This window comes from Furipterus horrens, unplaced genomic scaffold, assembly GCF_987537825.1.
Source record: "Furipterus horrens unplaced genomic scaffold, mFurHor1.1.pri manual_scaffold_7, whole genome shotgun sequence".
In the NCBI taxonomy this organism is placed as follows: domain Eukaryota; kingdom Metazoa; phylum Chordata; class Mammalia; order Chiroptera; family Furipteridae; genus Furipterus; species Furipterus horrens.
Genome location: NW_028327177.1, coordinates 110,406,221 through 110,419,071, shown reverse-complemented (window position 1 = coordinate 110,419,071; position 12,851 = coordinate 110,406,221). Strand labels below are relative to the sequence as shown.

The 12,851-nt window shown below is 41.6% G+C and overlaps 1 protein-coding gene across 3 annotated transcripts in view; it reads left to right on the top strand.

Moving 5' to 3' along the window:
* MRAS (muscle RAS oncogene homolog) overlaps nucleotides 1-12,851 on the top strand; it is a 57,085-nt gene that overhangs the window by 20,744 nt on the left and 23,490 nt on the right. For 2 of the 3 annotated variants that reach the window (XM_090284278.1, XM_090284277.1), the window contains exon 2: nucleotides 8,233-8,443. The exons of the other annotated variant lie outside the window; for it this stretch is intronic. In XM_090284278.1, coding sequence (XP_090140404.1) covers nucleotides 8,251-8,443 — 193 coding nt within the window. In that variant the 5' untranslated portion in view covers nucleotides 8,233-8,250. The remainder of the gene's footprint in view (nucleotides 1-8,232; nucleotides 8,444-12,851) is intronic. 3 annotated transcript variants of the gene reach the window in all.

Sequence of the window (12,851 nt, the reverse complement as noted above, 5' to 3'; positions counted from 1 at the left end):
ACCCTTTGGCAATGTCTACAGCTGAAGCCATTCCTTTTACATGCCCGCTTAGAAAAATGGGCAGTGTTTTGGGGTATTCTTTTGGGAAGTAAGTTCTGTAGAAGCCCTAGAAACTGGGAACCTGGGAAGAAGGGGGAGGATTTGGTGATAAAACCACTGAGGACTGCCATTTGCTGGGAGCCCACTGCTCCCCTAGGCATTATATCTGATACAGAACCGGGTCGCCCAGCAGCCCTAGGGACTCTCAGGATTGTGGATGGGGCAGGTAAGTGGTCCAAATCACTGGTGTCTGCCAGATTGGAGGGAGGCCAACAGCTGTGCGTATCACTGCAAACATGCCCTTGCTGGGGAGTCCTCCAGTTTTGTTTTAACTGGGACCTTACACATTCTTGAGCATCCTGTTTTCCTTGTTTTATAAATGGGGAACTGAGTCTTCTGGAAATTCAGAAACTTGCTTTAGGTCACACAAGTGGTCCGTATCAGTGAACTCCAGCTTCCCAGTGGCAGAATTGAAGGCTGTTACTCCCCCCAAGTCTGCTCCCCCGAAGAACCAAGGGGGCTTTGTACAAGACTGCTCCCCATCCCCTCCTCCAAGCGCACTTGGAAATTGCTGGGTGAGAAAGTTATTCTGGGGTCATCAGTGTCCCAGTCCCACCTCCTAGGAGTGTGAACCTGCCCACTGGAAGAACGGGCATCGCCCCCTGCTTCTCGGCCGAAGGGTGGGTAAGAAGGCTGCTTCAGGGCTGTGTGGAGTCAAAACAGACCCTGAGCCTTCCACGTGCTGGACCCTGCCTGGTCCTGAGAGAGGCAAGGGAAGGAGGAGGCATGGTTCTTATTTTCATAGAACTTCCAAGCTGCTTGGGGAGGTGAATCTGTCATTCAGGAAACAATTTCAAATTATGCAAGATGGTGCTGACCATGGGGAGAGAAAGGAGCAAAAGACAGACAGCAGCCTTGAAAGCTTATTTCTCAGCTTAAAGATGCTTAAAGTTTTCGCATACACGTTATCGGGATTGTCGAGGCAGTGATACTCTCTTTTAGGAAGACATTTCCAGTGGAAGCAAGGGTTTGAGTTGCCTGTGGGCTGGGAGGGACTCTCAAGAGGTGGTTGCCATGGGAGCCAGCACCCATCTGCCAAGTGGTGGCTGTTCTAAAAGTTGGTTTCTGAGTGGAGGGGGCTGCCTGGAACCTCAGAGCCATTTCCCATGGAAACAACGGGTGATGTTCCCACACAGGCCTATTTAATCTGACTGCAATGGAGCTGTGAGATGGTGTGTGTAGGGGTGCTTTCTAGTGGGGGAGGGGCAGCAGACTGGGAAGCGGGGGCCTCAGAGCAGAGGAACCATGGAAAAGCCTCTCTTCTCTCTCTCCCTCTCTCTCTTACACACACACACACACACACACACACACACACAATGAGGCTAGAGAACAAAGATTTAAGCTCCTTCTCTCAGCTGGGCACATTTCATACATTTTAATTTTATGCTTAGGGCAATTCTGCAAAATATGATTCTCTAACCAATCTTATCTTACAAATAAGGAAACGAGGTTGTGAATGGGAACATGCCCAAGATCATTCAGTTGGTCAGTGGAGAGAATCAAGCACAGAAAATCAGTGGGGAAATTTGAAGGAGAACCTTAGATCCAACTTATATCACCCTCCCACCTCAAAGGGGCCATCCAAAACCCCCAAATGGTGAAGAACCAGCATTCTATATTTTATTGAATTTTTTTTATTTCTTAGGTAGTGGTTTAGTAATAAAAATCAACTAAAAATATAGTATTTAATATGTTCTTCTGTGGGAAAAATTCTGACAAATGGAGCAGCACCAGAAAATGTATTGAGTTTATAAACATTCAAGTTATTTGAGGCAAATATATGCTTCAGGTGATACAAATATAATTTAAATCTTACTTTGTATATAAATCTTACTTTAAACTGTCACCTGGTTCACAATTTGCCATTAGCAAATTATTTTTTTCATTTATTTTTATTTTTGATTTTATAGAGGGGAAGAGAGGGAGAAAGAGAGGGAGAGAAGCACTGATGTGAGAGAGAAACATTGACCCGTTGCCTTCTGCACTCACCCCGAATGGGGACCAAGCCCACAACCCAGGCATGTGCCCTGAACGGGAATTGAACCGGTGACCTTTCAGTTTGTGGGATGATGCCTAACCAACCAGCCAAAGCATCAGCAAATTATTTTAATAAATTCAATTTATACAGATTTATCTAAATTCCCCTCAATTCTCTTTCCTAGGTATATCATTGTAAGCATTTCTGACAGTGAACAAGTGAAAATCAATATGTTCAATGACACTACAATTTTTTCAAAACTATTTTCAAACAAAAATATGTGATAGTGACAGATAAATTAATTACCCTGTCTATGCTAAATTTATAATAAAAAGTCTATGATATCTATTATTAGCATTTTAATAATTAGGAAGATAAATGAGAACATGCTGCTACAGACAGACCTCAGAGATACTGCAGCTTCAGTGCCAGACCACCACAATAAAGTGAGTATTGCAGTAAAGTGAGCTGTAATATATTTGCCGGTGTAGTGTCTTACTTTGAATATTTCTTGCCACTCCCTTCTGACCTGCAAAGTTTCTGTTGAGAAATCAGCTGAAAGTTTTATGGGAGTGCCCTTGTAGGTAACTAACTGCTTTTCTTTTGCTGCCTTTACGATTCTCTTTTTGCCTTTAAACTTTTGAATTTTAATTATGGTGTGTCTTGGTGTGGGCCTCTTTGTGTTTATCTTGTTTGGGATTCTCTGTGTTCCTGGGCTTAATGTTTGTTTCATTTACCAGGTCAGGGAAGTTTTCTTTTTTTTGTTGGTCATATCCCTTTTTTTTTTTTTTTTCAATTTATTCTTTATTGTATTTTTTTTCCATTACCATTTAGTCCCCTTCTACCCCTCTCCCAGAAATCACCACACTGTGTCCATGTCCATGGGTTCTTTTTCCTTTTTGCTTTATTCCTTCACACCCTAACCTCCTCCCTCCTCAGCTGTCACCCTGCTCTCCATCTATGAGTCTGTCCCCATTTTCCTTTTTAGTTCAGTTTGTTCATTAGATTCCACATATGAGTGAAATCATATGGTATGTGTCTTTCTCTGACTGGCATATTTCACTTAGCATAATGTTCTCCAGGTTCATCCATACTGTCCCAAAGAGTAAAATTTTTTTCTTTTTTATGGCTGAGTAGTATTTCTCTCATTATTTTTTCAAACAGGTTTTCAATTTCTTGCTCTCCCTTATCTCCTTCCAGCATCCCCATGTTGTGAATATTGGTATGCTTGAAGTTCTCCCAGAGCTCCTTACACTATCCTCGTTTTTTTGGATTCTTTTTTCTTCTTGTTGTTCTGATTGGGTGTTCTTTTCTTCCTTATATTCCAAAGCATCAATTTGATTCTTGGCTCCATTTACGCTACTGTTGATTCCCTATTGTTGGCTCAGTTGGTGGGGTCAGGGAGAGCTCAGAAAAGGAACAATGGCTTTTGCCAGCACTTCTCTCTGGCAGACAGCTGCCCTCCCAGCTCTCACCTTGATGCCAGACAATTCAGTTCCTCCCCATATGTCCCTGTTTCCTTTCAAACTGCTGCCCCAGTGCTGGAACTCAGAGGGAGTGAGTCTGAGTAAGTCCTTGTATAGGCCCTTTAAGGGAATGTCTGGGACTCCAGAAGTCCTCTATCTCACTCATCCACAAATCCCGCTGGTTTCTACAGCCAGAAATTATGGAGACTTCTCTTCCTGGCCATAGAGTCCTGGGCTGGGGGGCTTGGTGTGGAAATTGGACTCCTTGCTCCTCAAGGGGGACATTTGCAGCTGAGACGCCCCTCCAGATTTTTATCTGCCTCTCATGGGTGTGGGCCCAGCCCACTCCGTATCTCCACCCCTCTTACCAGTCTCCCTATGGCTTCTTCTTTAAATAACTAGTTGTAGGAAGTCCATGCAGCTAGATATCAGGTGGTTATGAATGATGGTTTTTTTTCTGTAGTTTAGTAGTAATTTTATGTGGTTGTGGGAGAATTTGAATACCACATTTACCTATGCTGCCATCGTGACTGGAAGTCAAGAACCAACATTCTAGAGGGATGTCCTAGGTGCCTTCTAGTTGAATAGGCAGTAAATATAAGCATTTTGCTCCTTAACTACCAACGAACTTTTTATTCTGTGGTGATTTTCGGTATAGCCTGTGGTGACTTAAAAAAAAAATCTTACCCTTCACCACATGAGACCAATCTATTTTGTAGGAGTGTAGCGCATGCCCTTTGGCGTTTTGACTGCCCTCCCCATTTACAAAAACATTATTTAGTCAGGGATTATTTGGGGGGAGGTTGAGGACTGGAAGAATATGTCCATCAGGAGAAGATCCAGCCAAGAGCCTTATGAATTGGGGGGTTTTCTGTACTCCTCCTGCCCTGGCAATCCATTACATTCTTCTTGAGCTCCCGATTGGTTCCTGAAAGGTCTTATTGGTGTGATTGGTTCAACTTGGTAGAGGAAGGGAGACAGTCCCAACCCCTGACTGGGAGAGTTGCTTCTTAATCCTGTGCATGGTGAAGCCAGTGCTGTGGCCACAGGTGGTCTGACGGTTGTTCAGAAACGCCAGGGTTAAGCTTCCAGTTCCTTCAGTGAGCATCTGCTCCATGTTGGTGCTACGCCAGGCTTTGTGCTACAGACAGGGGCCATATACAGTCCCTGCCCTTTTGTGCAAAATAAATTTGTAGGAGACTTTAGGTGCGACGGTGGCCTCTGCACCAGCCGCTGTGGGTCACGATACCAGGATAGAGGCAGTGTCTCTCAGGCGAGTGTGGTTCCAGGCCTCAGGCCTGACCTGTGAAGAGGTGTTTGCTCTTTCTGGGGCCTCAGGGGTGTGCAGAGGACTGAGTGTGACCATAGGGCACACTGGAAGAACACAGAGTTGGTTGGGGGAGAGAGTAGAGTGTGAGAGACTGCAGCACAGGTACCAGCTACTGGAGAGGTCACTGTTGGCAGCTGGTGACAGCCTTGAGTGTCTAGTGAAGGAGCCCAGACTTGACCCATCAGCTGTAGACAACACTAAAGAGATTTTCACCACAAGGGATCCAGTCCAATTTTGGTGTTAACTGTGCATTCCAGCCCTGTTCCATTGAGTCTGAATTGGCTCCCCATGCGTGGTCTCTCGGGAACTCAACCCCCTAGTGCTGGCCACTGGGGGGTGGGGGTGGGGGGGTCACCTGACCCTTTTCTGCTGGCTGCCTTGCATGACAAGCAGAGGACAGTTTTTAGCAAGTCCCAGGTGATTCTGTTGTGGGTGGTGAGTGCTGACTCAAAGGTTCAGTTCATGTCCTCTACTGTGTTTACTCGTGTATTTCTTATCTTGTTTTATTTTGAGAAGAAAAATCAAGAGAAACAGTTTTCCTTCCCAATACCTTCCCACCCATTTAGTGTTTTTTGTTCATGTCGCTGCTAGCGGAGAGTGGAAGGGAGCTTTAAAAACAACCTCTTTCACAGGGACGCGCTTTGCCCTGGGCCAGTGTCACCATTCACCCCAAGCCAGAGAGCAGTTAACGAGGGCCAGTGAGGAGATGACACCACTCTCTCCTGCCCTGAGAGGCAAAGGAAAGGTGGGGCTGGCTCTCTCCTACCTTTCTCCACATCTGCCTCCCTCCAACTCCTCAGTGGCCCCTTGCCCTACCATCTCTGTCATGGGGGAACTCAGTGCACTGAAGCCTCAGCTTGTCCCACCTTTGTAGGGAGCCATAGGAACCAGATGCTGGAGCTGCAGCTGGGCCCTGGGCCCTGTATCCTGCACAAAAAGAGCTGAAATCCCCACTTTAAAGAGGGGGAATCACACATTTTAAAGGTGACCTGAACATTTGATTTGGTAGGAACATTTTAATATTGTTAAGCTTTTTTGGTATACAAATATATTTTCTTATAGAAAATAGAAATATTGAGAAAGTGCCCTGAAACCTGCATTAGAGACAGTCACCTGCCAATCCTCTCTCTGCCTGGATCCACATCTAGATATGTAGGTTCACAGATGGATAGCTTCATGGACATGTAATCATATATACTTGATGTTTTATAGGCTCTTTTTTAATACATAATACAAACTTTCTCTAGGTAAGCGAATCATCTTTTTTTAATCATTTTTTATTTTTCAATTACAGTTGCCATACAGTAGTATGTTAGTTTCAGGGGTACACCCCCATGATTAGACATTATATAACTTACTAAGTGATTATCCCGATAAACCTCATACCCATCTGACACCATACATAGTTATTAGAATATTATTGACCATTTCCTGTGCTGAACTTACATAGTGTTCCATTGTGTGCATAACATTTTCTTAAAGTTACTCCTCCCAGCATTTAAGTTATAGTCATATTTTTTCCTGATTCTTAACATCTTTTACACTTGTCTGCCTCTCTCCTTAGAATAAATTTTCACATGTTGGTATAGCTGCAAGAGAGGGGTATGTCCATTTGAAATTTTGATATATTTGTGCAAGTGTAGTCTCAGCCTGGTGTGGACAGATTTGCACCCTTACTTCCCCACACTGCAGGGAAATCCTAAATGTCAACATCAAGCTTCAGTAACTGCAAAAGATTATGCAATGACTCTTGCCTGGAGCCCCATGCAAATCATGATGGCCACATAATCCATATTTGTGTCTAACGCCCTTTTGGGTGAAATCTAGACTTGAGGACTCTTTTGGAGCTGAAAATAACCATAAAAAGCTAGCACTTTAATCTACCAGGTAAGGAAACCATGGCTCAGAGAGGCCAGTGTCATTCCCAGACCACAGTAATGCACGTGGGACACCCAGTCCAGTGTGTCCCCCAGGCAGCTACCTCCTTATACTCTGCTGTGAGTCCTTAAGTTTCCTGGTCACACATACACCGTGTCTTTCCCCCTCCAACTTGCACATACACTGGGGTAGGATCAAGCTTTCACATCCTTGGCTCGGGGTCAGTTCTCATGCTACCCAGGAGGTGGTATTGCGTCTCCCTGGCAGGGCCCCAGTTAGCAGTGTAGGTCCCCAGCAGCAACCCTCAGATTGTTCTTTAGGAGACTCTCCCCTCACCCCCACCAGTGTTTAACATTTGGTGCTGTCACCCCCTCCTCCTGGAGACTAGAACAGGTCTTGATTTGCCTCCTGTTTTTCTGAATGTGCTCCTTCCATGCTCCCTGCCTGCCTCTCTTTGTCACTTTGTGACACTATTTCCGAAGGTCATTCCTTCCTTCTGTTGCCTCTTCACAATCATTCCTTATCTGTTAAAGCCCCATTATTCTTAGCATGCTGGTCCCATATTTCCAGCTCCCTCCTAGTCACCTTAACTCAAGTTTTTTCAGCGTTGGCACTATTGACATTTTAGGATGGACAATTCTTTGTGGTGGGGGGCTGCCCTGTGCCTTATAGGATGTTTAGCAGCATTCCTGGCCTCTGCGGACTAGATGCCAGTAACACCTACTTGGTTTTGACAACCAAAAATATCTCCAGGCATTGCTAATACCCCAGGGAAGGAGAGAATTGCCCCAGGCCGAGAACCATTGTCTTAGCTGGCTCTGCAGCATTAAAACAGAACTGAGCCCAGCTCCTCCCCTTCCTCCTCCCCTACTAGAACAGGGTTGACCAGATGCCATGAGATTCTAGCATGACTTTGTGTGTAATAAAAGTCAAGAAGATGGAGGGACAGGAGCCAGGATCACAGAATTCTGAGATTTGGAAGGGCGTGCTATGCTATTGGGGCCCTCTTTCCATTTAAGCAAAGACAACTTCAAATCCTTCTTAGCCCCGCAGTCCAGTGGATCAGAAGTTGATGTGAAAAGTGAACCTCCATGCTATCCCTTCTCAGACTAACACCCTCGTGTTTACCTGTATAGGCATACGGCGAAGTTTACTGGCAGGAAAGCTGTTTTGACATGGCTTTTGGTTGTACTTATTAAAGATCACGTGGCATCTAGTAGCACTATGTCCTCAAGACCAGGCCTGGCACAAAGTTGGTATTTAGCAAATGATTGAATAAATAATTTTAACAGTGATTGTCTCTGGGTGGTGGGATCAGGAGTGACATTTTAATTTTCTTTTGCAGTTTTTTATTTTCAGAACTTTCTGTAATTGGGAGTGGTTATTACTATATAGAAAGGCAAGAAAACTCATGAATATATTTTTCCATAGGTCAGAGACGATAAGGTCCCTGCCTCATTCCACATGTCTTGCTTTCCCAGGTCTGATCCACCAGGAACATGGCAACCAGCGCCGTCCCCAGTGACAACCTCCCCACGTACAAGCTGGTGGTGGTAGGGGATGGGGGTGTGGGCAAAAGCGCCCTCACCATCCAGTTTTTCCAGAAGATCTTTGTGCCTGACTATGACCCCACCATCGAAGACTCCTACCTGAAACACACAGAGATTGACAATCAATGGGCCATCTTGGACGGTGAGACCTGGCTGGCAGCCCTGCAGGGGGCTGAGGCATTCTATGTACAGGGTCAGGGAAGGTTGACAGGCTTCAATGGGGCATGGTGGTTTTCTGCAAGTTGCCATTAGGAAACAATTGATATTATGAGACAGTTGGTACATGGCCATGTGTGGTTTCCAGAGTGAATTCTGAACAGCTTTGTGAAAACCAAAATGTGTATTTAACAAAGAGGCAGGGCTAGAATCATACCAACTCAGTGATGTCATGTTTGCTATTGCTGATCAGAAGCTCTGATTAACAGTCACAGATGTCTCTGGCTAATAAAAAATAAGAGGAGGGGGAATAAATTTTTTAATAAGCATAGTTTATTTGGTAATTGCCCCTTGGTGGGGGAAAATTTTTTTGCATCTGACATTGTCTCTAGTTTAGGCTAAATTGGTCTAGATTAGCAGTTGTCAAAGTGTGGTAGCGAGGCGAGCAGCATCAGCATTCAGGAAACTTATTGGTAATGAAAACCCTCAAGTCCTACTGATTCAGAAGTTCTGAGTGTGAGGCCCAGCAATCTGTGTCTTAACAAGCCCTCCAGGTAATGCTGAAGTTAGAGGGCCCCTACTCTAGATTCTTCCTGATTATTACTCTTTACTCTGAGTCTCTCTCTTAAATAAAAAGCGATAAATCATAGGATGTCATTCTAGGAGAGAAGCTTTGAAAACCACTGGGTTACACGTCTTCTGTCAGATATGTGATCTGCAAATATTTTCTCCCAGTCTGTGGCTTGTTTTTCATTCTCTTAGCAGTGCCTGTCAAAGACCAGATTTTAAATTTTTCATTAAGTCCCCTTTATCAGTTTGTTCTTTTATGGATCTTGCTTTAGGTGTTGTATTTAAAAACTCATCACCTAAACCAATATCACAAAGGTTTTCTCCTATATTTTCTTCTAGAAGCTTAATGGTTTTAGGCTTATCATCTACCCCAAGTTAATATTTTATATGGTATGAAGTATGGAACAAAGTTTTTTTTTTTTTGTATATGAATATGCAATTGTTCCAGCACTATTTGTTGAAAAGATTGTCCTTTCCTGACTTTGTACCTGTGATGAAAATTGTTTGTCCATTATTCCATTTGTTTGATCTATATGTCTGTATTAACACCAATATCATACTGTCTTGAAAACTGTAGATTTATAATGAGTCTTGAAATCAGATACTGTTAAATCTCCAACTTTGTTCTTTTTCAAAGTTGTTTTGGCTAGCCTAGGTCCTTTGCATTTCCATATGAATTTTAGAATCAGTTAAATTCTAAAATTCTAGATTTTGATTGGGATTGTATTTAATCTATAGATCAATTTGGGAGAATTGACATCTTAACAATATTGAGCTCCCTGCCTATGAGCACATTATCTGTCTCCATTTATTTAAGTCTTCTTTAATTCTCTCACCAATAGTTTTATAGTTTTGAGTACATACGTCTTTTATATATTTTGTCAGATTTATACCTACATCTTTATTATAAATGATATTGTTTTTATTTCAGTTTTGAATTTTTTGTTGCTAATATTTAGAAACACTAGAATTTTGTATATTAATCTTATAACTTGCAACCTTGCTAAACTCACTTATTCTAGCTTTTTTGTAGATTCCATAGCATTTTCTGCAGAGATGATCGTGTCTATGAGTAAAGATAGTTTTACTTCTCTACAGTCTGGATGGCTTATTTCTGTTTTTTCTTGCCTCATTTCACTGTGTAAGACAGAATAGTCTTGTTCTTGATCTTAGAGGAAAGCTTTCACTGTCTGCATTAAGTATGTTAGCTGTAGGTTTTTTAAATAGATGCCCTTTATCACGTTGAGAAAGTTTCTTTTTATTCCTAGTTTGCTGAGTTTTTATCAGGCCTGGATGTTGGATTTTGTCAAATGCTTTTTCTGTGTCTACTAAGATAATCATGTGATTTTTCTTTTTTAGTTTGTTAGTGTGTCAAATTAACATTGCATCCCTGGGATAAACTTTACTTGATCATAAAGAATTGTATTTTTATACATTCTTGGCTTTGATTTGCTAAAATTTTGTTTAGAATTTTTGCATCTATGTTCTTTATAGATGTTGGTTTGTAGTTTTCTTGTAATGTTGAATAACGGTGGCTTTATTGAATGGGGAAGCATGCGCCATTCAATTTTCTGGATGAGGCTAGACAAAATTGGTATTATTTCTTTCTTAAATGTTTGGTAGAATTTACCTAAGAGGACATCTGGCCTAAGGTTTTCTTTTTAGGAAGATTTTAAACTACAAGTTCAAGTTCTTTAATATATACAGGACTATTCAGGTAATCCTTTTTTTTTTTTTTTTTTTTTTTTACAATGAGCTTTTGTAGTTTGTATCTCAAAATTTTGTTTAGTTCATCAAAGTTACCAAATTTATTGGCATAAAGTTGTTCATAATACTCTCTTTTTTAAAGTCCTTGCCCGAGGGTATTGTTATTGATTTTAGAGAAAGGGAGGGAGGGAGGGGGAAAGAGAGAGAGAGAGAGAGAAAGGGAGAAAGGGGGAAAGAGAGATAGCAAGAGAAAGGGAGAAAGAGAGAAAGAGAGAGAATGAGAAATATCAGTGTGAGAGAGAAACATTGATCGGTTGCCTCCTGTACATGCCCCAATCAGGATTTGAACCCACAACTTAGGTATGTGCCCTGACCAGGGATCAAACCCACAGCCTTTTTAGTATGGGATGATGCTCCAACTAATTGCAGCCAGGGCCATAATATTCTCTTACAGTCCTTTTAATATCTGTAGAATCTGTAGTGATGCTACCACTCTCATTCCTGATATCGGTAAATAGCGTCTCTTCTTTTTGTCCTGAATCTGTTGACTGGAGATTTATCAATATCATTGATTTTCTCAAAGAACCACTTTTTGAGTCCATTGATTTTTCCCCATTTGGCTCCACTGATTTCCACTCTCATCTTTATTAATTCCTTTTTGTCTGCCTACTTTGGATTTAATTTGCTCTCTTTTCCTATCTTCTTAAAATGGAAACTGATGTCATTGATTTGAGCATTCGTTTTTTTCCTAGGTATTCATTTGGTGCTATAAATCTCCCCTAACTGCTCATTTAACTGCATCCCACAAAATGTAATAAGTTATGTTTTTATTTTCATTCAGTTCAAAATACCTTCTAATTTCCCCTTTGATTTCTTCTTTGACCCATTGGTTACTTAGAAATGTATTATTTAGTTCTCAAGTATTTAGGAAATTTCCAGAGATCCTTCTGTCATTTGTTTCTATTTTTATTTCATTGTATCAGAGAATGTGCAGCATATTATTTGAATTCTTTAAAACTCATTGAGGCTTGTTTTATGGCCCAGGATATGGTCTGTCTTGGTAAATGTTTTACATGCACACGAAAACAACATGTTTTCTACTGTTATTGGATGAAGTATTTGATCAATGTCAATTAGATCAAGTTAGTTGATAGTGTTGTCAAAATCTTCTCTATCCTTATTGATCTTCTGTCTAGTAGTACTGTCAGTTATTGAGAGAGAGAGGTGTTGAGTTTCAGAGTACTATTGTAAATTTGCCAACTTTTTCTAATCAGTTTTTGCTGCAGTATTTGGACATTCTATTATTCAGTGCATAACTGTGTGAGACTGATACTGATGAACTGACCCTTTTATTATTGTAAAATGACGTTCTTTGACTCTGGGTTTTCCCTCCCTGCACCATGGCCTGGAAATTCTCTCCAGGCAGTGAGGTGGGCATTTATAGGTACCCTCACCTCTTTTATATCTCCTCTCTTAGAGGTCACCATCCTTTGTTGCCTTGTGTTCAGTGTCTTGAAAACCATTTTTTAAATATATTGTTGCCTGTTTTTTGTTGTTGTTGGGTTTTTTTTTTTTTTGGTTGTTTAAGGTGAGAAGGTAAATCTGATCTTTGTTACTCCATCTTAGCCAGAACCAGACCATCACTTTAAAAAACATACAGCTTTGTGTATATACTAAAAACCATTGAATTTTAAAATGAAAAACATTTTTAAAGGATGAATATTATGCTGTTTGAATTATATCTTAATTTTACAAAGCACCATCCTTCATGGGCCTGTCTGCAGCCCTGGAACTTTGTACAATTCTGTCAGGTACCTGATGGTATCACACATGTTACCACCTCAGGGACTTTGCACTTGGTATTCCTTCTGCCTAGAACATTCTTGCTATAGAAATACATTTTTACTTCATTCATGTGTCCACTCAAATGTCACTTTATCTAAGAGGTCTTCCCTGAGCAAATGATCGACACCAGTACCCACCCTACCCCTGTCATTTCTGTGCCTCTGCCTGACTCTTTTTCCTTGTTCTACCTTTCACTGTTGAACATATATTTGTTTAATATGTTTATTTGTTTGCTTCAGTTTTTATCATTCCCCGCTAAAGTATAAATTTAT